A 19,032-nucleotide genomic window follows, 5' to 3' on the forward strand; every position below is an offset into this window, starting at 1 on the left:
AAGATCAGAAACACGTGAAATACTTTGATATTTTGATGTTTATGGAAGTAGCCATTTTTGTTCTTCAGACATTAACTACCTATATTCTTTGGCATCTTCCTAAATTGAATGAAATACAAATTCTTAAGCCTTTGTTCACATGAATCTTAAGAATAGCTCATCCCCAATATTATGTATTCTTCAATGTTTCCTTTTAAGCATTGAAGAAATATGGAAGGGGAATGGGATAGGGTCAATTAACATTTGTCAGAACAAATAATAATCTTTAAATGATCAGGAGAATTAGCAAAGCAGAATTTTTTGAATTTCTATCAAAGCTCAGGCAAATGAAGGAGACGTCCTTTCATGACTCTCCTTCACCATGGGAAGATCTGACAAATAGAAGGACCATGGAGCTAATCTATATCTTTGTTTGCTGACTTGGTATATTGTTGTTACTTGTTACTTGTTTCTCCATATGTTGGTTTTTATTTTTAAACTGCCCAGAGTCCTTAAGAATTTGGCTACTGTCTAAATTTGTATGGAAGTATGTATAGATAAATACAGAGAGATAGCCAGATAATAGTTTTCATATCCCTCTGCCTTATTAATCCTATCTAAAGTCTAAGTTGAATAGCAATTATTTCTGGTTCATATTTCCTGACAAGCCAATGGTAGCTATGTTTTTGTGTAAATAAAAATGTACATTCTGTTAAAACAATGTTTATTATTAAGCTTGCTGTCTTGGACAGCAAAATAAAGGAATACCATTGATTGAAAGACTCTGTCTCTGTGATTCTGGAGACATGGAATCCTCTGGACACGTCCTTCCTTCTGTTCTTTTTATAGAGACATTTGAGCAAGATTTATTTTCCTATTAATTAATAGGCATACCGGCTGTTCCAGTACTGTTTATCTTCAGTGGTTGCTTAAAGATTTAACTTTGTAGTCCCAGCACAAATAGCTAGATTCTGCACAGCAGCACTAAAGATTCACTGGAACTTGATGAATAATCCATTATAACCATTTTAAACAATTAATGCACCAAATCTTTTGATATTATCACCCTGTTGTATTTTAGTACCTAATAACGATAGGTTTTCACAATTTAAGGATTAATGTCACATTATAGCTTAGGCCATGCTCTTGTTTACATGCAACTGATAGATAGGCTGCCAAATTATGATTTTAATATAGATTTTATTTGTTATTTATTATTATTTTATTCTAAACTTTCAATTGTATGTTCTTTGAGTATTTTTAACTGTACTGGTCTTTGATTGTAATAAATATTTTGAATTTGAATTTAAATATCATTAAGCTTACTGCACAATAAAATTATTGTCCTCCACAATAAAACTATGAACAATAAACTGAATTACTATTATGAAGTTGTGATATTACTGAATGAAGAAAAATAAATAATTTCCAATTAATTTGACTCCTAATTTGCTTGTGAGGTGAACAATCTAAATTGAAGGCAAATGCCAGGCTTGGTGACACTACCGGTAACTGATTTTAGAAATGATTTTTGTAAATCAAAATTGTCTTGATTTATTTTTTCAGCACCTGCTTTTGCAAGATGTAAATCATTACTATTCTCAGTAATGGAATAGTTTATGGAACAGAGATAATAAAATATATCCTTAGCGGCTACCCATGTGATTGACTTTATATGTGCAAATCCATATTTACTAGACCAAACTAGGATCCAGTTGAGATTATTAGGGTACCATAGTAAACATGAATGAGATATCTGATCTTGTCAGCATGGATTTGTTTTAATCATATGAAAATTGTAAATGAGTTGAGGTCTGGTGTACCATGGCAGATGTCCCCATAGCAATTACTCCTGCAATATGCAGAACAATCTGACCACTCACATTCTTCTTGGGGTCATTAATAAAAATTTCTTTTCACCATTTTTACTCTATAATATTTAGATACATTAGTAAACTAGATATAGTATTACTTCACTTATACGTATAGTAAGAGGTTTACCTGTAACACTGGACAGGTACAAATCAAACTTACTTAGCAAGGCATTGAGTACACTTTTAATACGTATAGATTATGATGTCGCTCTTCTTCCAGGAATTCAAGGCAATACTCATAGAATCCACTCCCCCACTGTTTATCGTTACAATATCAAACTGGTATATGTTTGTGGGGATACATTTGACTGACCTAGTGCTATTTCAAAGTTACTTGATGAACTTTATGGAATGAATTTGAATTTGGGTCACTATGGTCAGAACACAGAACCTTAACAACTACATCACTTGCTGACTATAATAACTGAATATGCAGAGGGATGTTTTATTTATTTATTTTATTTATTTATTTTTGTCAATTGCTTACAATATAATAAGTAAAAACATAGTTATGACTACATGGATACATATAAGAAAAATAAAAAATAAAAGAAACAATAGGACAGGGATGGTAGGCACGTTGGTGTGCTTATGCACGCCCCCTACAGACCTCTTAGGAAAAGGGTGACGTCAATAGTAGACAGTCTACTATGGTATATAAGGTGAGCATGAATTTGATTTAGGTCTGTAAAAAAAAGATGTAACCCGGGGCTAAGCCACTTTTCAAAAGAAGTTTTATGTTTTGTGTTTTGGTTAGCTATGTTTGATTGAAAATTAATAAAACCTTGGAGGAATAAAACTAAAGGGAGAAACAATGAGAAATTTGGAAAAGACATGTACAAATGATAATTAAGAAGGTTTTATGTTTTTATGTCTTGTTTTATGTTTTGTATTTTGTGTTCATGTTTGATTGAGAATTAATAAAACCTTGATAGAAAGAAATATAATTGAATAAAAGTGAAGGGAGAAACAATGAGAAATTCGGAAAAGATATATAGGTGTTTAAATGGAAATGTGATAATTTGGAACTATGCTGTATAAATGTTTATATTTGATTGAGAATTAATAAAACCTTGATAGAAAGAAATATAAATGAATAAAAGTGAAGGGAGAAATAATGAGAAATTTGGAAAAGACATATATGTGCTTAAATGGAAATGTGATAATGTGGAACTATGCCTTAAAAATAATGTTTTATTTGCCTTGTTAAAACTTATAAGTAATTTTTTTAGAAAGGAGGTTTTATGCCTTTATGTCTTATGTTTTGTTTGTCTTTAAAAAATCAATAAAATTTGTTTATAAAAAATAGTAGACAGTCTACGGTTAAAGTTTTTGGGGTTTGGGAAAGAAACCACAGAGTCAGGTAGAGTATTCCCGACATTGACCACTCTGTTGCTGAAGTCATATTTCCTGCAATCAAGTTTTGTGTGATTATCCTTGAGTTTGTATCTATTGTTTGCTCTTGTGTTGTTATGGTTGAAGCTGAAAATTGACAGATAGGACATTGCAATGTATGATTTTATATACTATACTTAGATCGGACCAAAGGCGGTGTAGTTCTAGGTTTTCTAGGTCTACGCCGCCTTCGGTCCGATCTAAGTATAGTATATAAAATCATACATTGCAATGTCAGAATGAGAAAGAGAAAGAGAAATAACAAGACAATCTGAAATCTACAACGTGAGAAATTTGGATGCGGTTTAACTTATTTTTTTCTGAATCTTATAGAGACAATTCTTATATTACAGAGAAACACTAGTGAGGGAAGATTAATGTATGGTAAGGGTTACAAAATCTGGGTTGCAATCATCAAGATTTTCTCTGGATATTTACCTTTCTGCATCCTTTTGCTATCAATTGGATATCCATTTTTTGTGGCATTTCCCCTTTTTTTCAGCCCAGATGTGGAAGGCCATTTTCTGTATCATATTGAAAAGTAGTTATGAGAACAAATAGGGAAAGCTGCTTATTCTGAGTGGTGTTTCTGAAAAAAAAAAACTAGAAGCAAATTATTAGGATAGCAACTGTTTAGAGCTGCTTAATAAAACCTGTATGTCAGCTGTACATTGTATTTATATTTTTCAGGATTATTTGTATTAAGGCAAGGAAGTAACTGTTGCCAGTTAAATCTCCCAAGGATACAATTATTTTCAGAGAACCAAAAGAACAAACTACTTGGAAGGAACAAAATATTCCTTTATCTTTGATATCTAGATTGAAGTTTTGAAACAAGTTTTTTATCTTTTTCTTTCTTTAATACTGCTCTGTTGGATTAACAAATGAACCTAACACTGCATTTTAACAGTGAAAAAAAGCCTTTATAAAAATAATAATTCTATGAGGATTTGTTGCTGCTATCAATAGTAATGCAAGTCATTATTGAGGCACAAGTATTGGGACAAAATGAACCAATATAAATGACAGAGTTCCTTCCTGAATAACTAAGAGAGAAGATAAGAAGATGAGCCACCAACAAATATGATTGTTGTAAATTCCAGTCAGGTTTATGGAAAAAGATATTTGTGTAAGGAAAACTGGTTTAATTTAACTGGTTTCAGATTCCTTCTCCAAAGGGGTAAAAAGGAAGAGAATAAAGAAAAGATCTTGCAAATTTTGTTTACTTTTAAACATATATTTAAATGAATACATGATTGATACTCTAGTCTACGCAATACCTGAATGCTGAGTAAGAAGACAGTGTTCTTCGACTCCACCCTATTCTCCACACTATTATATCTTGAACTGAAAATTACTTTCACTGTATCAACTTCTAAGGATTATTTGGTGTTCATTTTCAGCAGTATTGATAAATATTTGGGATTATGTTTTTATATATGCTTTAGAGACACACTTAACATTATTTGATCTTATTTACTAGTTATTGAAGGAAATGTTGAATTATTATATTTTTAAATGACACTGCCCTTAATTTTATTATTAAGTGCTGCCATTTTAAATTAATTTATGCACTGTGTTAAGGGGTTAATATATTATCATTCTTGTTGTTGTAAATATAATTTAGATATGGAATACACAAACTCCAGGAAGTAAAACTTTTATGTACACTATTTTTACAAACTGTATATTAATTTCACTTTTGTTAAATATTGTTATAATTGTGTGTTTTAAATAGTTTTTATCTCCTAAAAGCTGGAAGCAGTATACCAAATAAAATAAAAGCAATCTTCAATACACACCTTTGAATAAAACAGCCAATAATAAACCAGCTGCTATAAACCAAGATGTGGCTAGATGTGTAATAAAACCTTAAAGAAGAATAAGTAATTTGACATTCAGGTCTCTTAGACCTGACTTAGGGAAGAGCTGATCTCATAGGGATGGAAATATTCCCAACGGCAACATAGTTTTAAATAACTTCTTTATGTTTCTGTAGCTATGAAATGGAAGGTAGTAATTTTTACCAGTGACCAGCCATCTTCAGGGACCAGCTCGCAAGTTTATATCACTTTATATGGGGAGCAAGGCAATTCAGGAGCTGTCTTTCTATATGGGGAAGAGAAAAAAGTGTTTGAAAGAGGAAGCACAGATACATTTATGGTAAGGTATTTATTATAACAAGAATTTGGAATAATGCCATTTAATTAAAAAATCTTATTTGTTTAATATTAGTAATATGTGATTATGTGTGGGAAACAGTATCATTTCATATCATTGTGCCATTTTCCATTTTCAATTGCCACAAGACTTGAGCCAAGTCATTTTATTTAAATTATATTAGCTGCAAAAACAGCAATAGCACTTAGACTTACATACCGCTTTATAGTGCTTTACAGCCCTAAGTAGTTTACAGAGTCAGCATATTGCCCCCAACAATCTGTGACCTCATTTTACTGAACTTGGAAGGATAAAAGACTGAGTCAACCTTGAGTTGGTCAGGATCGAACTCCTGGTAGTGGGCAAAGTCAGTCTGCAACACTTCATTCTAAACACTGCACCACCACAGTTCATAATGATGTGCCTGCTTCACTTTGTGACGCAACTCACTCAACAACAGCTAAAATGAATACAGTTTCTGTTACTGTTTTTCCACTTTGATCCTTAGCTTGGGATTTACTTCAGAAGAATGTATAAACAAATAGGTGGGACTTGTTTAAACGACTGATTTTTCTTGCTTTTGTGAGAGCTATTTCTCACATGGTAAAAAATACAGCTTGATATCAGTCTTTCTGTTACCAAAAGAAGAAAGAACAGAAGAATGGGATATCTAGGCCATTACACAGGTTGGGTTGCGTAAAGAGCAGAAACCATTTCAAACCTTTATTTTACTGTAAAATAGTGATTACATTTTATACACAACAGTAATTGAAAATATGTCTTAATGCCTAATAGTTTTTTTTTCCAAAAAAAATAAGACTACCCTATCTGAACTTAAGTCTGCTTGAACATCTATTTTAGATGTTTTTTTCTCTTTTTTTTAAGCTAAAGGAAATTTTCACAACCAACACACTAGCACACAGTTCTGAATCTGCCATTGCCACTTCATTAATATAAATCTAGTGAAGATAGCAGTACACTATAGCCTATTTATTAGTAGATATTGCAGTTTGTTGTTAGGGACAAGTAGATCAAATGGGGGAGGTTTTCAGAGCTTTTAGAAGAATCAGAAATGGAATATTGCTGGAATTCCATTGGTCAGATGGTTGCCGGCCTTTTGTCTATTCAAATGTATGGGACAAAAAAGATTCAAATTGAAATACAGCTGCTGGCAGCTCATAATGTTATGAGTTTATTTCATGCTTTGTCAAAACAGTGTCATTTATGACTACACAAATGTAATTGTGTAATTTTTAGTTTATTGAACCTTAGTTCCTGAAAAATGTACATTAAACTGAACAATAATTGCTATAATAAAATAAATTAATCAGTAATCTTCCTATGTTGAAATAATTCTGGCCTCTAAAATGATCATTTTAAGTCTTTGAATAACTGTCAAGTGTTATTCTAGTGAATACTCTGTTCTTCACAATTAAGGTCTTAGAGTTTCTGTTTGATTCCATTATATTCTTCACAATGTCTGAAGTTTATCATCATTAAGAGCCAAATCATTTTGAGGGCAACATGTTCGGAAGAGATACATAATTATCTAGGTATACTTTAGTATGAAGTAAAATTCAAAGTAACTAGTTTCATTTGAAAATGTAGAAGCTATTTCTCTGGAATTTCCTTAAAAGTGTTTTGATTGGAAAAGTATTACAAACCGTATATAGTGAAAGAAGTTATATTATGACATATTTGTTTTCAAAAAGATATATGATCTACTATCTGGTTTGCTATATTATACGAACAGATTCACACGGAAGATTTGGGAGATCTATACAAAATACGGATAGGACATAATAATTCTGGAGAAACCCCTGCCTGGCACTGCAAAGAGGTGACATAAATTAATGCTATTTATTTATTTAGGTCTATATGCTACTCTAATGATAAATGAACTGCATGTACCATAAACCCTTGTTACATTTGAAAAGCTTAGAAAAATGAAAATATCACCCAAAATATCAGTCATGAACATATTATGTGCTATATGACCAGAATGCTAGGATATAGTATAATATATCCTATATAATATAATATAGTATAATACACAAATAATTTGTACATCATCCTAATCATGCTTTAAGTGTAAAGTTAATATAGTCTCTTAGGGAAAAGTTTTCACTGTTATAGAATGTAATTAATAGACTTGAAATTTCTTTAGGGTCTCTTGAATATTTCAGGGCATGGAGTAAAATCATTTTGTTCACTTTGGATATGCAAAATCCTGTTCTTAGAATTTGAAGAAGCACAGTTACAGGAAAGCATATATGCAAAAACACATGTAAACATGCTCATATACTATGAAAACTGCATATGAAACCTTTGCATTACATTGCACATGGAAAAGTCATACACCATGCCTGTAAAATGAGTGTGAAAAATGAGTCTTTTTTAAAAGACTCAGTCCTATTACAATGGAATGTGATAGCAAAAAAACCCTATTCCATTTCTGCAAAGATCTTAGAATAATCTAAATTCAATTGTCTGTCTTTCAGTTGCAATTGCAGAATCTTGTTACAGGGGAAAAATATGATTTCTCTGTTGAAAAGTGGCTGACACAAGCTCAAAATGAAGGTGAAATCAGTCAGGAACTTCCTGTTTTGCATCAGGGACACCCCATTCTTCCAGGTAAGCTTCCAGATAAGACTCTCAATTCTGCTCATTGAGTAATTTCAGGATATTTATGTGTAAGAATTTATGTTAAATATAAATTATATATATATATATATATATATATATATATATATATATATATATATATATATATATATATATATATATATATATATATATATATATATATATATATATATATATTGCATGTATTTGATATAATATAATAAATTTTGCAGTTATTAAAGCTTCTGAATTAATTTTCAAAGGCAATAATGCAATGTGCCACAATTAATATACTGCTAAACATTGAAATTCCATGGTGATGCCAGGCATATCAACCAATGTCTAGACATTGAGACCTCTATATGCATAGACTATCTACAAGTCTAACATTCATCATCATCTAGAAGACTTGAATAGATAGTTCCACTCACTGATAAAAATGTTCCAGGTTTAGGAGTGTTAGGAAAGGAGTAACAAATAAAATGGATACGTCACATTTGGCATTCTGTACATTTCATAATCAGTGCACCTTTTATAAGTCTTTGAAGACCTGTTTCTTTGAAGACCCTTTGAAGACCCTTTGAAAGCCTAGGGCTGCAGATATGGAATGGAACTGATCTCTTGGGTATGTTGAGGAATTGTTATGGTTCTCTAACCACTACATATTTTATTTTAATTTATGCATGTTTTAATTTTTTTTAATTGTGAGCAACCCAGAATCATGTACTTTACAGAATCATGTACTGTAAAGAATCATGTACTTTAAATAGTCAGCTAGATATAGTGAATAAATAAGATATTGATACATGTTGAGACAGCAATATAAAATAATTATACACAGAGCATAATGTTAGTAAATTGCTGTACTTTTTTATTTTCAGTGGCAATGTACAAGGTGCATGTAATAACTGGTGATCTCTGGAATGCTGGGACAGAAGCTGATGTTTACATAGCAATCAATGGAGAAAAAGGTGACACAGGATGCCGACAGCTGCATAGATCAATGAAGTCTCAAAAACACATGAAAGGACAAGTGAGTGAATTATCCCTCTTCCCATAGAACAAACTGCCAAATGGGTATACTATATAGGAAAGTCCTTTTTTTTTACCTGAAATGTAGGTAAAATGGTAAAGGTTTTCCTGTCAGTCACATCCAACTCTAGGGCACAGTGCTCATTTCTGTTTCTTGGCCAAGGGAACCAGTATTGTCCTAAGACATTTCCATGCTCATGTGGCCAGCATGGCTCATGGAATGCTGTTACCTTCCCAATGAAATGGTACCTATTTATCTACTTGCATTTGCATGCTTTCGAACTGCTAGGTGGACAGGAGCTGGGCAAGTACCGGGAGCTCATCCCATTGCATGGAGCCCAGGTCTTCAATCTGGGTTGTCAGTTCTCTAGCTGACAAGCTTAGCGTCTTTTAACTGCTCAGCCAGTGGTGGGATTCGATTTTTTTTTTACTACTGGTTCTGTGGACATGGCAGGGGAAGGATACTGTAAAATCTCCAGTCAGAGGTAGTATTTGCCAGTTCTCTGAACTACTCAAATTTTTCCACTACCGGTTCTCCAGAACTAGCAGAACCTGCTGAATACCACCCCTGGGTTCAGCCATTTTGCCCAAAAGGTATTTTTTGTCTTTTTTCTCTAGACATTTAGATCCAATTGAATTGAATCCTATTTTGCTTTCTAATTTTTCCATTTGGCTTCCCATTTTATATATTGGGTTATCTGAATAATATAGGTTACCTTTTTGTCAGTGTTCTCTTATACACTGCCCAAAGTCTCATGGTTTGAGTTGAGCACCATTATAAATGTGCAAAATAAATAAAATGAGTTTATGTAAATATAACACTTTTCACAATTCAGCAAGAACTATTAATTTGTATAGATCTTTATCACAAACAAAATTTATTAAAAATAACTTCATAGAATTATACATGACCATACTCCTATATATTTTAGGAAGAAAGGTGGATTAAATATGATTATGTCCTCTTCCTTGTCTTTTAGTCGAAGACATATGACTCCCTTTGGTATTTTCCAACATAAAAGTGCTAAACATCTATTTACTTATACAACTTAACAGCAAATGTACAGAACAGTTATTTGTGGGGGGAAAGAGGACATTGCACCTTAAATTTTTAGCATGAAAAATAAGTACTTCCAGCACTGCTAAGTCAATTATGCTTTAATGTAGCAATTTTGTGACCATGCTATCTTCACTCCTTTAGTTAGCCTGAGGCAATATAACCTTGTAGAAACTAAATTTAAAGAAAATTAAATGTTTGTGGCTTTAAAAATGATTTACCATAGTTTAATTCAATTAATCGGAGTAACACGTGTTATTGATTGTGCATTTAACAGTAATTGGTTAAAAGTATTTTCCCCATTGCTCTTTTAATATAGTACTTGTTTAGGGTTTATGTTTCAATTTACACATGTGGGTTACTTGACAGAAAATGACAGAAGACAAAATACAAATTCTTAAAATTAAATGTGTGTTACTTGCTTGATTGCAGACTGATACATTCTCGCTTGAAGCTGTGCACCTTGGACATTTATATAAAATTGTTATAGGACACAATGGACTTGGCTCAGGTCAGATATTTTAAAATATTTATATACTTCAATGACATAGATTAGAATATGAAATTGTTTTTTCATAGACCTATTGGGTGTTTAGGAATAAAGATTTTTGAAGAAAAAGCAGCATCCATTTATGGGAAGCAAATTATTATGGGAGATCTGGGCATCCTTCCCCAGCACTGCTTCTGATACCTGTGATAGTTTAACTTTTACATATTATGTGCACATTTTGCACATTGTAGACTTCATATAGGAAGTCTTTTCAATAATTGTATTGTTATTTTATTGGTAAATAATTTCAGTTTTGGATAAAGCTTGTTCAAACTATTCCATTCTTAAATTTCATTCTTAAGTATTAGAAATTATTTGTTTATTATTTATTTTATTTTACACATTATACTTGTATAAGAATAATAAACTGCTTTTCAAAAGTAAAATGTAGGTATTCAATTGTAGTCAGCAGAATACTGTGCATTCAATACTATAAGCATGAAGCAAAGGAAGGGTAAAATTGCACCTTAGATAATTAACATAACTACAGTACTTAGAAAGCTGTATGTTCCTTCAGAAAAATGGATGGTAAGAGGAACAGATAGTGGGACAGATAGTGTGGTTCACATAGCCAAATGCCTGAGCATGCTTTTCAATGCTTCACATGATGTTAAAATGTGGGCTGATATATTTCTGGAGATAATTAGAGGTAGTATTAGGTCTCAAGCATTCTAGGATCATGTAAGTTAATATTTACAATTTTGCAGCAAAACCTATTTGTTTCTGACCCTCCTTCAAGAAAAATGGGCATGAAATTGCTCTGATCTTTTATAACTAGAAAATGACCTTTAATATTCTACACTTTTTTGAGCATCTGGACTATCTTCAAGGAGCATCTGGACTATCTTAGCAGGAGATATTACATAACCTGTGATTCTAAGGCCCAGATTTCTACTTGTCAGGCTATCTTGATTTTGCTAATAAACCAATCACAACTATAAGCTACAGTATATATCCTTGATATACAAGAGTCTAGAACTTTCCCTTTAAAAAAATATACATTTGTATGGCTCAATTTCCATTTATCGTACTAAACAGGTATGTGCTTTATATTGCAAATTGTTTTGGTGGCACCGGTGTCTTGAATTAGAGATAAAAATTACAATAAGCAAATAAACAAGCAGATATTGTACACTGTATGCATTAGAGGTGGTATTCAGCAGGTTCTGACCAGTTACGGAGAACTGGTAGCAGAAATTTTGAGTAGTTCGGAGAACCAGCAAATATCACCTCTGAATGGCCCTGCTCCCATCTATTCTCTGCCTCCCGAGTCTCAACTGATTGGCCGGATCTTCTTTTGTTGCCCTCCACAGGAGAACGGAGCTGGAAAGCAGGTTAATGGGGTAGGGAAGGAATGGAATTTTGCAATAATGTTCCCCCAGGAGTGGAAAGAGAATGGGTATTTTGCAATAACCTTCCCCCTGGAGAGGGGTAGGAATGAAGATTTTGCAGTATTCTAACCTGCCACGCCAAGCCACACCCACAGAACCAGTAGTAAAAGATTTTGATTCCCACCACTGGTATTAATTATTTAAATGTAATACGAAAAGGACTGATGTTTGTGTGCTGCTCTTAACACATACTTGTCTTGATTTCACTATTAAGAATGGAATGTTTATATTCCCACCTAGGAAATGGTTGGTTTTTGGAGAAAATTGTCGTCCAGGATCCTATCACAAATTCAGATTATATCTTCCTATGTTACAGGTTTGTTCAGTTTATTATTTTTAAAAATTATCCATTTCATAATGTTGACATTATATCTGATTGGGACAACTAAGATAAAAGCAAAGCACTAAGGATCTGACAATTGAAAGTCTTCCTGGCTGACGAAGCTTTTCAGGACTAGCTGCCCAGGAGCTGACTTTTCCAATTCTTTGATGTTTGGGAAAGATGAGGAGCAGACAAACCCAAAGGAACAAAGTTCCTTCAGCCTCAGATTCGTTAAAAACTATTTTCACCAGTCTATCAACCCTGCAGTAATTGTCAAATTGAACTTTCAAACAGCTCATTGATAATGGGGGGAGGGGGTGGGATCTTCAGCTCAAATTAAATTCCATGTGGCATTCTCAATTTCAATTCTTCCTTAAAACACTATTGAATGAACTTCAGATATTTTTCATGTTTACAATGTGTCCTAAGCTTCAGGCACAATAGAATATCTCTTACTTAGTTTCATGCATTCCGGGGTTTGAATACAAAATTGTAAATATATATCAATATGCATCTAAAATACAGGTGTGCATTCACAGATATGCAAACCAGTACTGCATTGCAGAATGGTAAAACTCTACATGATACACATATTACATAAATACTCAATTGTGGCAGCAGGTTTCTAAAATAAGACCTGAGATCTGATGTACCGCATTGCCCTCTCTTGGTGGGCCAATAGTACCCCTTGTTATCACACAGTCTCTGAAAACAAACCTTGGCTGGTTGATTGTCCTTTGCTAGAAAGATATTTCTGTTAATGGAAATTTGACTTCATTGAGAGCTGAACATATGAGCACTTCTGTGTCAAGCCCTGAATGCTCTGTTTTAGCAGTTATTTGTAAGACAACAGCTAGACTATAAACATCCTGATGATCATTAGATGACAGCCATACTTAGATTTTCTCTTTGCTGCATTCAATGGTCATGTGGAATTTTACAGCCCAGATACATCAGCCCTAAGGGAAGACCACAAACTGAAAACATGAATTCATGTTTTTTGAACAACTGGTATAGAAATGTAAACTGGCTCTGATACCTGAGATAAACATATACCTAGTCCTAGTGATATACTGTACAGTTTCAAGCTTTATAATATGTCTGAAATAGAAATGACTCCTGATTTGTTTTCAAGTAGCAAAATCAGGGGCAGTTTACTTCTAACTATTTTCATGTGCACACACACACAAAATCTGTTGTGTATTGGAAATTCTATATTTTAATTATACTTGGCCTTAATTATACTTCATGTTTCATGTGCCCGTGGTTGCAAAACATTGCTGTTGTCCTGTTAAAACAATTTTTGTTACTTTTGGTTTTAAATGAATTATATGATGGCTATTCAAAGAAGAATGTTTCCAAATTATATCACATTTAATGTACTTTATCTAATCTTAGATCATGCAGCTCAGCCACATCAATTTGTGACTGTTTTATTTTTATGTATGCATACATTATATATGTATATATGATTTAAAGTGTATATAATCATAATAAGTATGAAAAAATAAGTATGAAAAAATTTCTAAAATAGACTATCCTCCCCTTTTCCCACACTAAAAAACATCAATGACTGCAAGAAAGTTTCTATACAGTCTTAAATATATCTTTTTTCGTATAGAAAATGATTTGTTTGTGCCTCTGTATGCATGCTTGTATATCTTCAGTTCTTCATTCTGAGATATGCATCAGTTTAATGGATTTTCCGCTCAAAATTTTCAGCATCTCTGAACTGATCTTTATCCAATCAGGTAGCCATGTTTTTTTCTGTATAATCCAGAAGTGGCCCTAAGTGCAACCCTGATTTCATACATCTAAAGTTTTTAATTAATGTGATATTAATATTTTTGGTTTAAATAGTAGCATGCCAAGATATATTCTTATTATATAATATATTTCTCCCCAAAAGATGGCTAGATCAAGGAGAAGATGATGGCAAAATTGTCAGAGAACTTAATGTCATTGATAATTACACCATTGCAAGGAGTAAGTATAAGCCAAAGTCCTTGGGGAAGGATATTCCTGAAAAAATTTATTAGATCAGATTAGATTATTACATTAGATTAGATTTCTCGTAGCATCTAGATAATATACTCTGGGTTTCCTAAAATCTAGTATATTGTATGATAAGGATAATATTACTGGATATTTCTTTGAGACACAAGGATTAGCAAAGAGCTCAGAAGCTGAATAATTCTAAATTTAAATCTAATTCCATGTTTAAATAAGTCTCCCTAGGCTTGCAATCCTAGACTAAGTAAAGGCAGAACTGAAGTAGCAAACAACCAAGTTCACAAAGAGACAAGAAAGGGAGAATTGTAACAAGCAGCAACTTAGCCTTATTTTGTTGTTTTGAAACCTCCCATAAGTTTCAATGACAGAAAGGTAAATTAAGAGCCTGGGATTTAAGTCTTTGGGGGAAATGAGACCTTTTAATATAGCAACGTTATGGCTGTTCTCTGTTGCAGAGTCTTGTATTGCTGGAAACCATTCAAAGCATTTTCATAAATGATGAGAGCTCCTATGGTCATCATGCCCACCAGTTAATGGAGTTAGTCTCTCTTCATGGAAGACAACTTTTATACTATATGATTTATGAATTTCATTAGAATTTTATTGAACCTTAATGCATTGGCAGGCAATTTTGATTCTAATGGAGTGATTTACCTTTTCTTATATTTTACTTGTATCGATATTTGCTTTTCCACAGAACAAGAACTAGAAATCAGGAGAAAGGACATGGTAAAATTATTATTTTTTAAAAGTTGAAAGTAAATAAATTCATTTCAAATCTACAGTAATCTCTCTTCTTCCCTCTCTTCCACGCTTTATATGTTCATTTTAAACTGAATGGCTATCTCCTTCCTGAGAAGATAAGAACATCATGCCACTCAGTGGTCATTTCTCTGTGCTTTTGATCATTAAATTGCTTTGATAAAAATAAATGCAGTGAGGTCAAGAATGGGATGGAAGGTGAGACACTGTCTGGAAAATACTCTTTAGACTCCTCTCTGAGCCACAGTGGCACAGTGGTTAGAACGCATTACTGCAGGCTACTTCTGCTGACTGCCGGCTTCCTGCAATTTGGCAGTTCAAAACATACCAGGCTCAAGGTTGACTCAGCCTTCCATCCTTCCAAGGTGGGTAAAATGAGGACCTAGATTGTTGGGGCAATAGGCTGACTCTGTAAAACACTTAAAGAGGCCTGTAAAAGCACCGGGAAGTGGTATATGAGTCTAAGTGCTATTGCTATTGCTGCGAAGAATATGAATATTGTGAGGGTAGAAATAGTGAGAAATTTTCAGGCTATTATGAAAAGTCCTATTAGAATTTGGGTAATGAAGCCATTGGCATCTGGAAGTGCACAAACCTAACATAAGAGAAAGAGAGCCAGTTTGGTGCAGTGGTTAAGACATCACTCTGTAAAACAGAAAACTGAAAGTTCTCGTTCTGTCTTGGACACAAAGTCATTTGAGTGACCATGAGCTAGCGACTTTGTCTCAGCCCTAGGAAAGAGGCAAGGCAAGCTATTCTGAAAAATTGCAGGAAATTGTCCAGGCACTCACAGATTCAGATGAGCACGGTGGCCTAGACATGGAGCTCTCACCTCACAATCAGAAGACTGCGAGTTCGATCCCAGGTAGTGATAGATGTTTGCTCTCTGGGTGCAATGAGTCTTCTTTGAACTCTGTGTAGGTGTCAAGCAGGGTATCTGGCCAATAAATGCTCAACTCCATTCAGTTGCCCTGACTCCACCCCAGTAATGCAAGGGATTACTCATAGATTCAGACATGATTGAAAAGAAGAAGAAAAAAATTCAGGAAGATTCATATAATGTCTTTTATGGGATGACAAGTTATTTTACTTTGTTTTACAATACCTCTAGTGGGCAGCTGAGAAATGGAAATTTCAGAAAGGCAATATACTTCAGTTTTACAACAAGATGACCCATGGTTTTATACGTCTTAGACAAGATGGAGTGGTGGATGCCGTTGGTGACAAAAAAGACAAGAATGGTAAATATTATCTATTTAGTGATAGAATGAGAATTCTTTAAGGATACACAGGATGGAAATAATCTTAAGGCAGAATTATTATTATCATGCCCTACAGAGTAGCAAAGCAAAGAATCTTGATGCTTGTTTCTAGTAAATAGACATTTATTGGATTTGAATGAACAGCTCCATATCATTACTTTCATCTACTGTGTATCTGAAGTGAGACTTCCATCCTCCATAAACTGCTCCTAGCTTTTATGAAGCATTTTTCAAGCTCCAGTATACCCCAAGATTGCATCACTACAAATTAGTAATAAACATTGCAAGATGACACATTTTAAAATATTTTTTCTCTTAAGTGAAGGCTGCATTGATCCTCTGTGATGTGAACGGGGTAATTAAATCCACAATGACTTTTCTATTAAGCTCAAATCATCCCACCTGCCAATCCATGGCTACTGTGAATGTATGAAAATTAGACATTTTCTTACAGAGTTGAGGTTCAAGTTGATATATCCATAGATGTCACCCTGCCATGGAAAGGAAAGTTAATGTTCTTCCCATATATCATTCCATGGATAATTCCCCATGACTGCTGCAAGATCAAAATGAAAAAAAAAACCAATGGTTATTTCAGGACAACTTTAAAATAAACTCAAATTCACAGACTTATTGGCCTTATATTTTATACCTGATTTATTTATAAATACTAATACAGGTAACCCTCAACTTACGACCACAACTAAGCCCAAAATTTCTGTGGTTAAATGAAACATTTGTTAAGTGAACTTTGCTCCATTTTACGACTTTTCTTGCCACAGTTGTTAAGTGAATCACTGTAGTTGATAAGTCTTCTGCATTGATTTTGCTTGTCAGAAGCTCACAAAAGGTGATCCCATGACCTTGGGACATAGCAACGGTCATAAAAATGAATCAGTTGCCCAGTATCTGAATTTTGATCACAGGATCTTGGGGCTGTTGCAAAGGTTACAACTATGGAAAATGGTCCTAAGTCACATTTTTCGGTGCTGTTGTAACTTTGCATGATCACTAAACCAACTGTTGAAAGTCGAGGACTACCTGTAAATAAATAAATATTAGTTGGTAAATCACCTTGGCTGCTGTATAGTTTTGTTTTGATGTTTTGATGCTTTAACTGTTTAAATTGTTTTGAATTGTCTTAGCTTCTTTTTTTTAGTTTTAGAGCTGTAATCTGCCCATGGTCAGTTGGCTGAGATGGACAAATACAGAAAACTGAATTAAATAAATAAATATCAACAGGAAGGAAAAAGAAATGCCCCATGTTTTCACAGAGGGAAATTTCATGCAATTTTGGGGGGATTCAAGCAACTCAATATAACATTATTAGGAACATCTAGTTAGGTTCTGTTTTGTTGTTGTCCTGAATGAATTAGGTCTTTTCGAAGTGACAGCAAAGAAAGGAAGACTCTGTGTTCTTAGAAGTCATCCAAACCCACAGCTGGCACTCACGCTTGCTCATGGTTCAGTCACAGGGATGGTAAGCTTTTCAACATGACTCCTATCTTTTTTCCCATTGGGTTTGTGCTTAAGAAAGTTGATAAGAACTGTGAAAGAAGTCATACCAAATATTGACGAAAAGTATGCAGTTAGCTCCATCAAGACTTTTCTTTCTATATTTACATGACATTCTTTGGTTTTGCTATCACACCATTTACTGATCAACTCTCTCTTTTTGGGGGTGGAGGGTAGGGGAGGTGGAAAATCACCATCAAAACTTCCATTGTAGCTGTGCATTAATGCTTTCACAGACTTGCCATAATCTTATGACACATTTGTTTGATACAGTAAAAATTGCCACAATCAGGAACTGATCAATACATGATGATGATACTGAAAGGGAAAAGCTATGTGCCATTGTTGAAGGAAAGTCTGGGAGGTTTTACTAGCAGCCCAGACCGATGCACTTTATGCTGAATTATTGTACTATTAATGCTAGTAGCTGAAGTTATAATTTAGTTAATGATATCCTTTTTATTCAGAAGCATCACCCATAGAATTGCAGTAATGCCAGTAAATGCTGAAGAACTAATCCACTAATCCTATTTCCTGGTTTAGATCTTATAATATGTTTCATCTTCTTAAACACAACAGAAAGAAATCTATACCGCTAAAGGAGAGGAGAGTTTTGTGCTGTACGGTTATGCAAAACTGTAATGCCATGATCTATCCCTTTTCAAAATGTCTATGAGTGTGGACTAATCCCATTTTGCTCTTTATTAGAACTATGCGGATAACCACTGTGAACTGCAAGTTCATGTTCAGCCCAATCATTGCGCTATTCTGGAATCGTCCCAGAATCCAGGCCAAGTGATTTCTTTCAATTTCCAAGGCATGGTAGCTGATGATAACACAGGCTATGCAGGGATCACCAAGGAGTTTGTGGTCCATGTAAAGGTAAGCAAAAAGGGGAAAAATGGAATGTGATACATAAGCCAATGCAGAAAGTGAATGAACAGCTTTCAAAAGACAAGCAATTTCTACCCACTAGATGGAGCCAAAGACTGCAATAACTTTGCAAAATCACTATTGCTAACAGTTTCTTTAGTTTGTTGTATTCTTGTATCAAATGAGATTAAATTACTGCACCTAAAGGTGACCAGACTTGAT

At 33.7% G+C, this 19,032-nt stretch overlaps 1 protein-coding gene across 2 annotated transcripts in view; it reads left to right on the forward strand.

Moving 5' to 3' along the window:
- Positions 1-19,032, forward strand: part of RP1 (RP1 axonemal microtubule associated) — a 213,712-nt gene that overhangs the window by 35,979 nt on the left and 158,701 nt on the right. For both annotated transcript variants that reach the window (XM_087961737.1, XM_087961736.1), the window contains exons 4-14: positions 5,248-5,411; positions 7,162-7,248; positions 7,910-8,042; positions 8,915-9,066; positions 10,555-10,633; positions 12,304-12,379; positions 14,295-14,371; positions 15,096-15,127; positions 16,272-16,401; positions 17,799-17,902; positions 18,646-18,819. In XM_087961737.1, coding sequence (XP_087817863.1) covers positions 5,248-5,411; positions 7,162-7,248; positions 7,910-8,042; positions 8,915-9,066; positions 10,555-10,633; positions 12,304-12,379; positions 14,295-14,371; positions 15,096-15,127; positions 16,272-16,401; positions 17,799-17,902; positions 18,646-18,819 — 1,208 coding nt within the window. The remainder of the gene's footprint in view (positions 1-5,247; positions 5,412-7,161; positions 7,249-7,909; positions 8,043-8,914; positions 9,067-10,554; positions 10,634-12,303; positions 12,380-14,294; positions 14,372-15,095; positions 15,128-16,271; positions 16,402-17,798; positions 17,903-18,645; positions 18,820-19,032) is intronic.

The sequence above is a fragment of the Notechis scutatus genome, chromosome 3 (genome assembly GCF_049901735.1).
Source record: "Notechis scutatus isolate UNSWTSFEM ecotype Mainland chromosome 3, rNotScu1.2, whole genome shotgun sequence".
Taxonomy (NCBI): Eukaryota; Metazoa; Chordata; class Lepidosauria; order Squamata; family Elapidae; genus Notechis; species Notechis scutatus.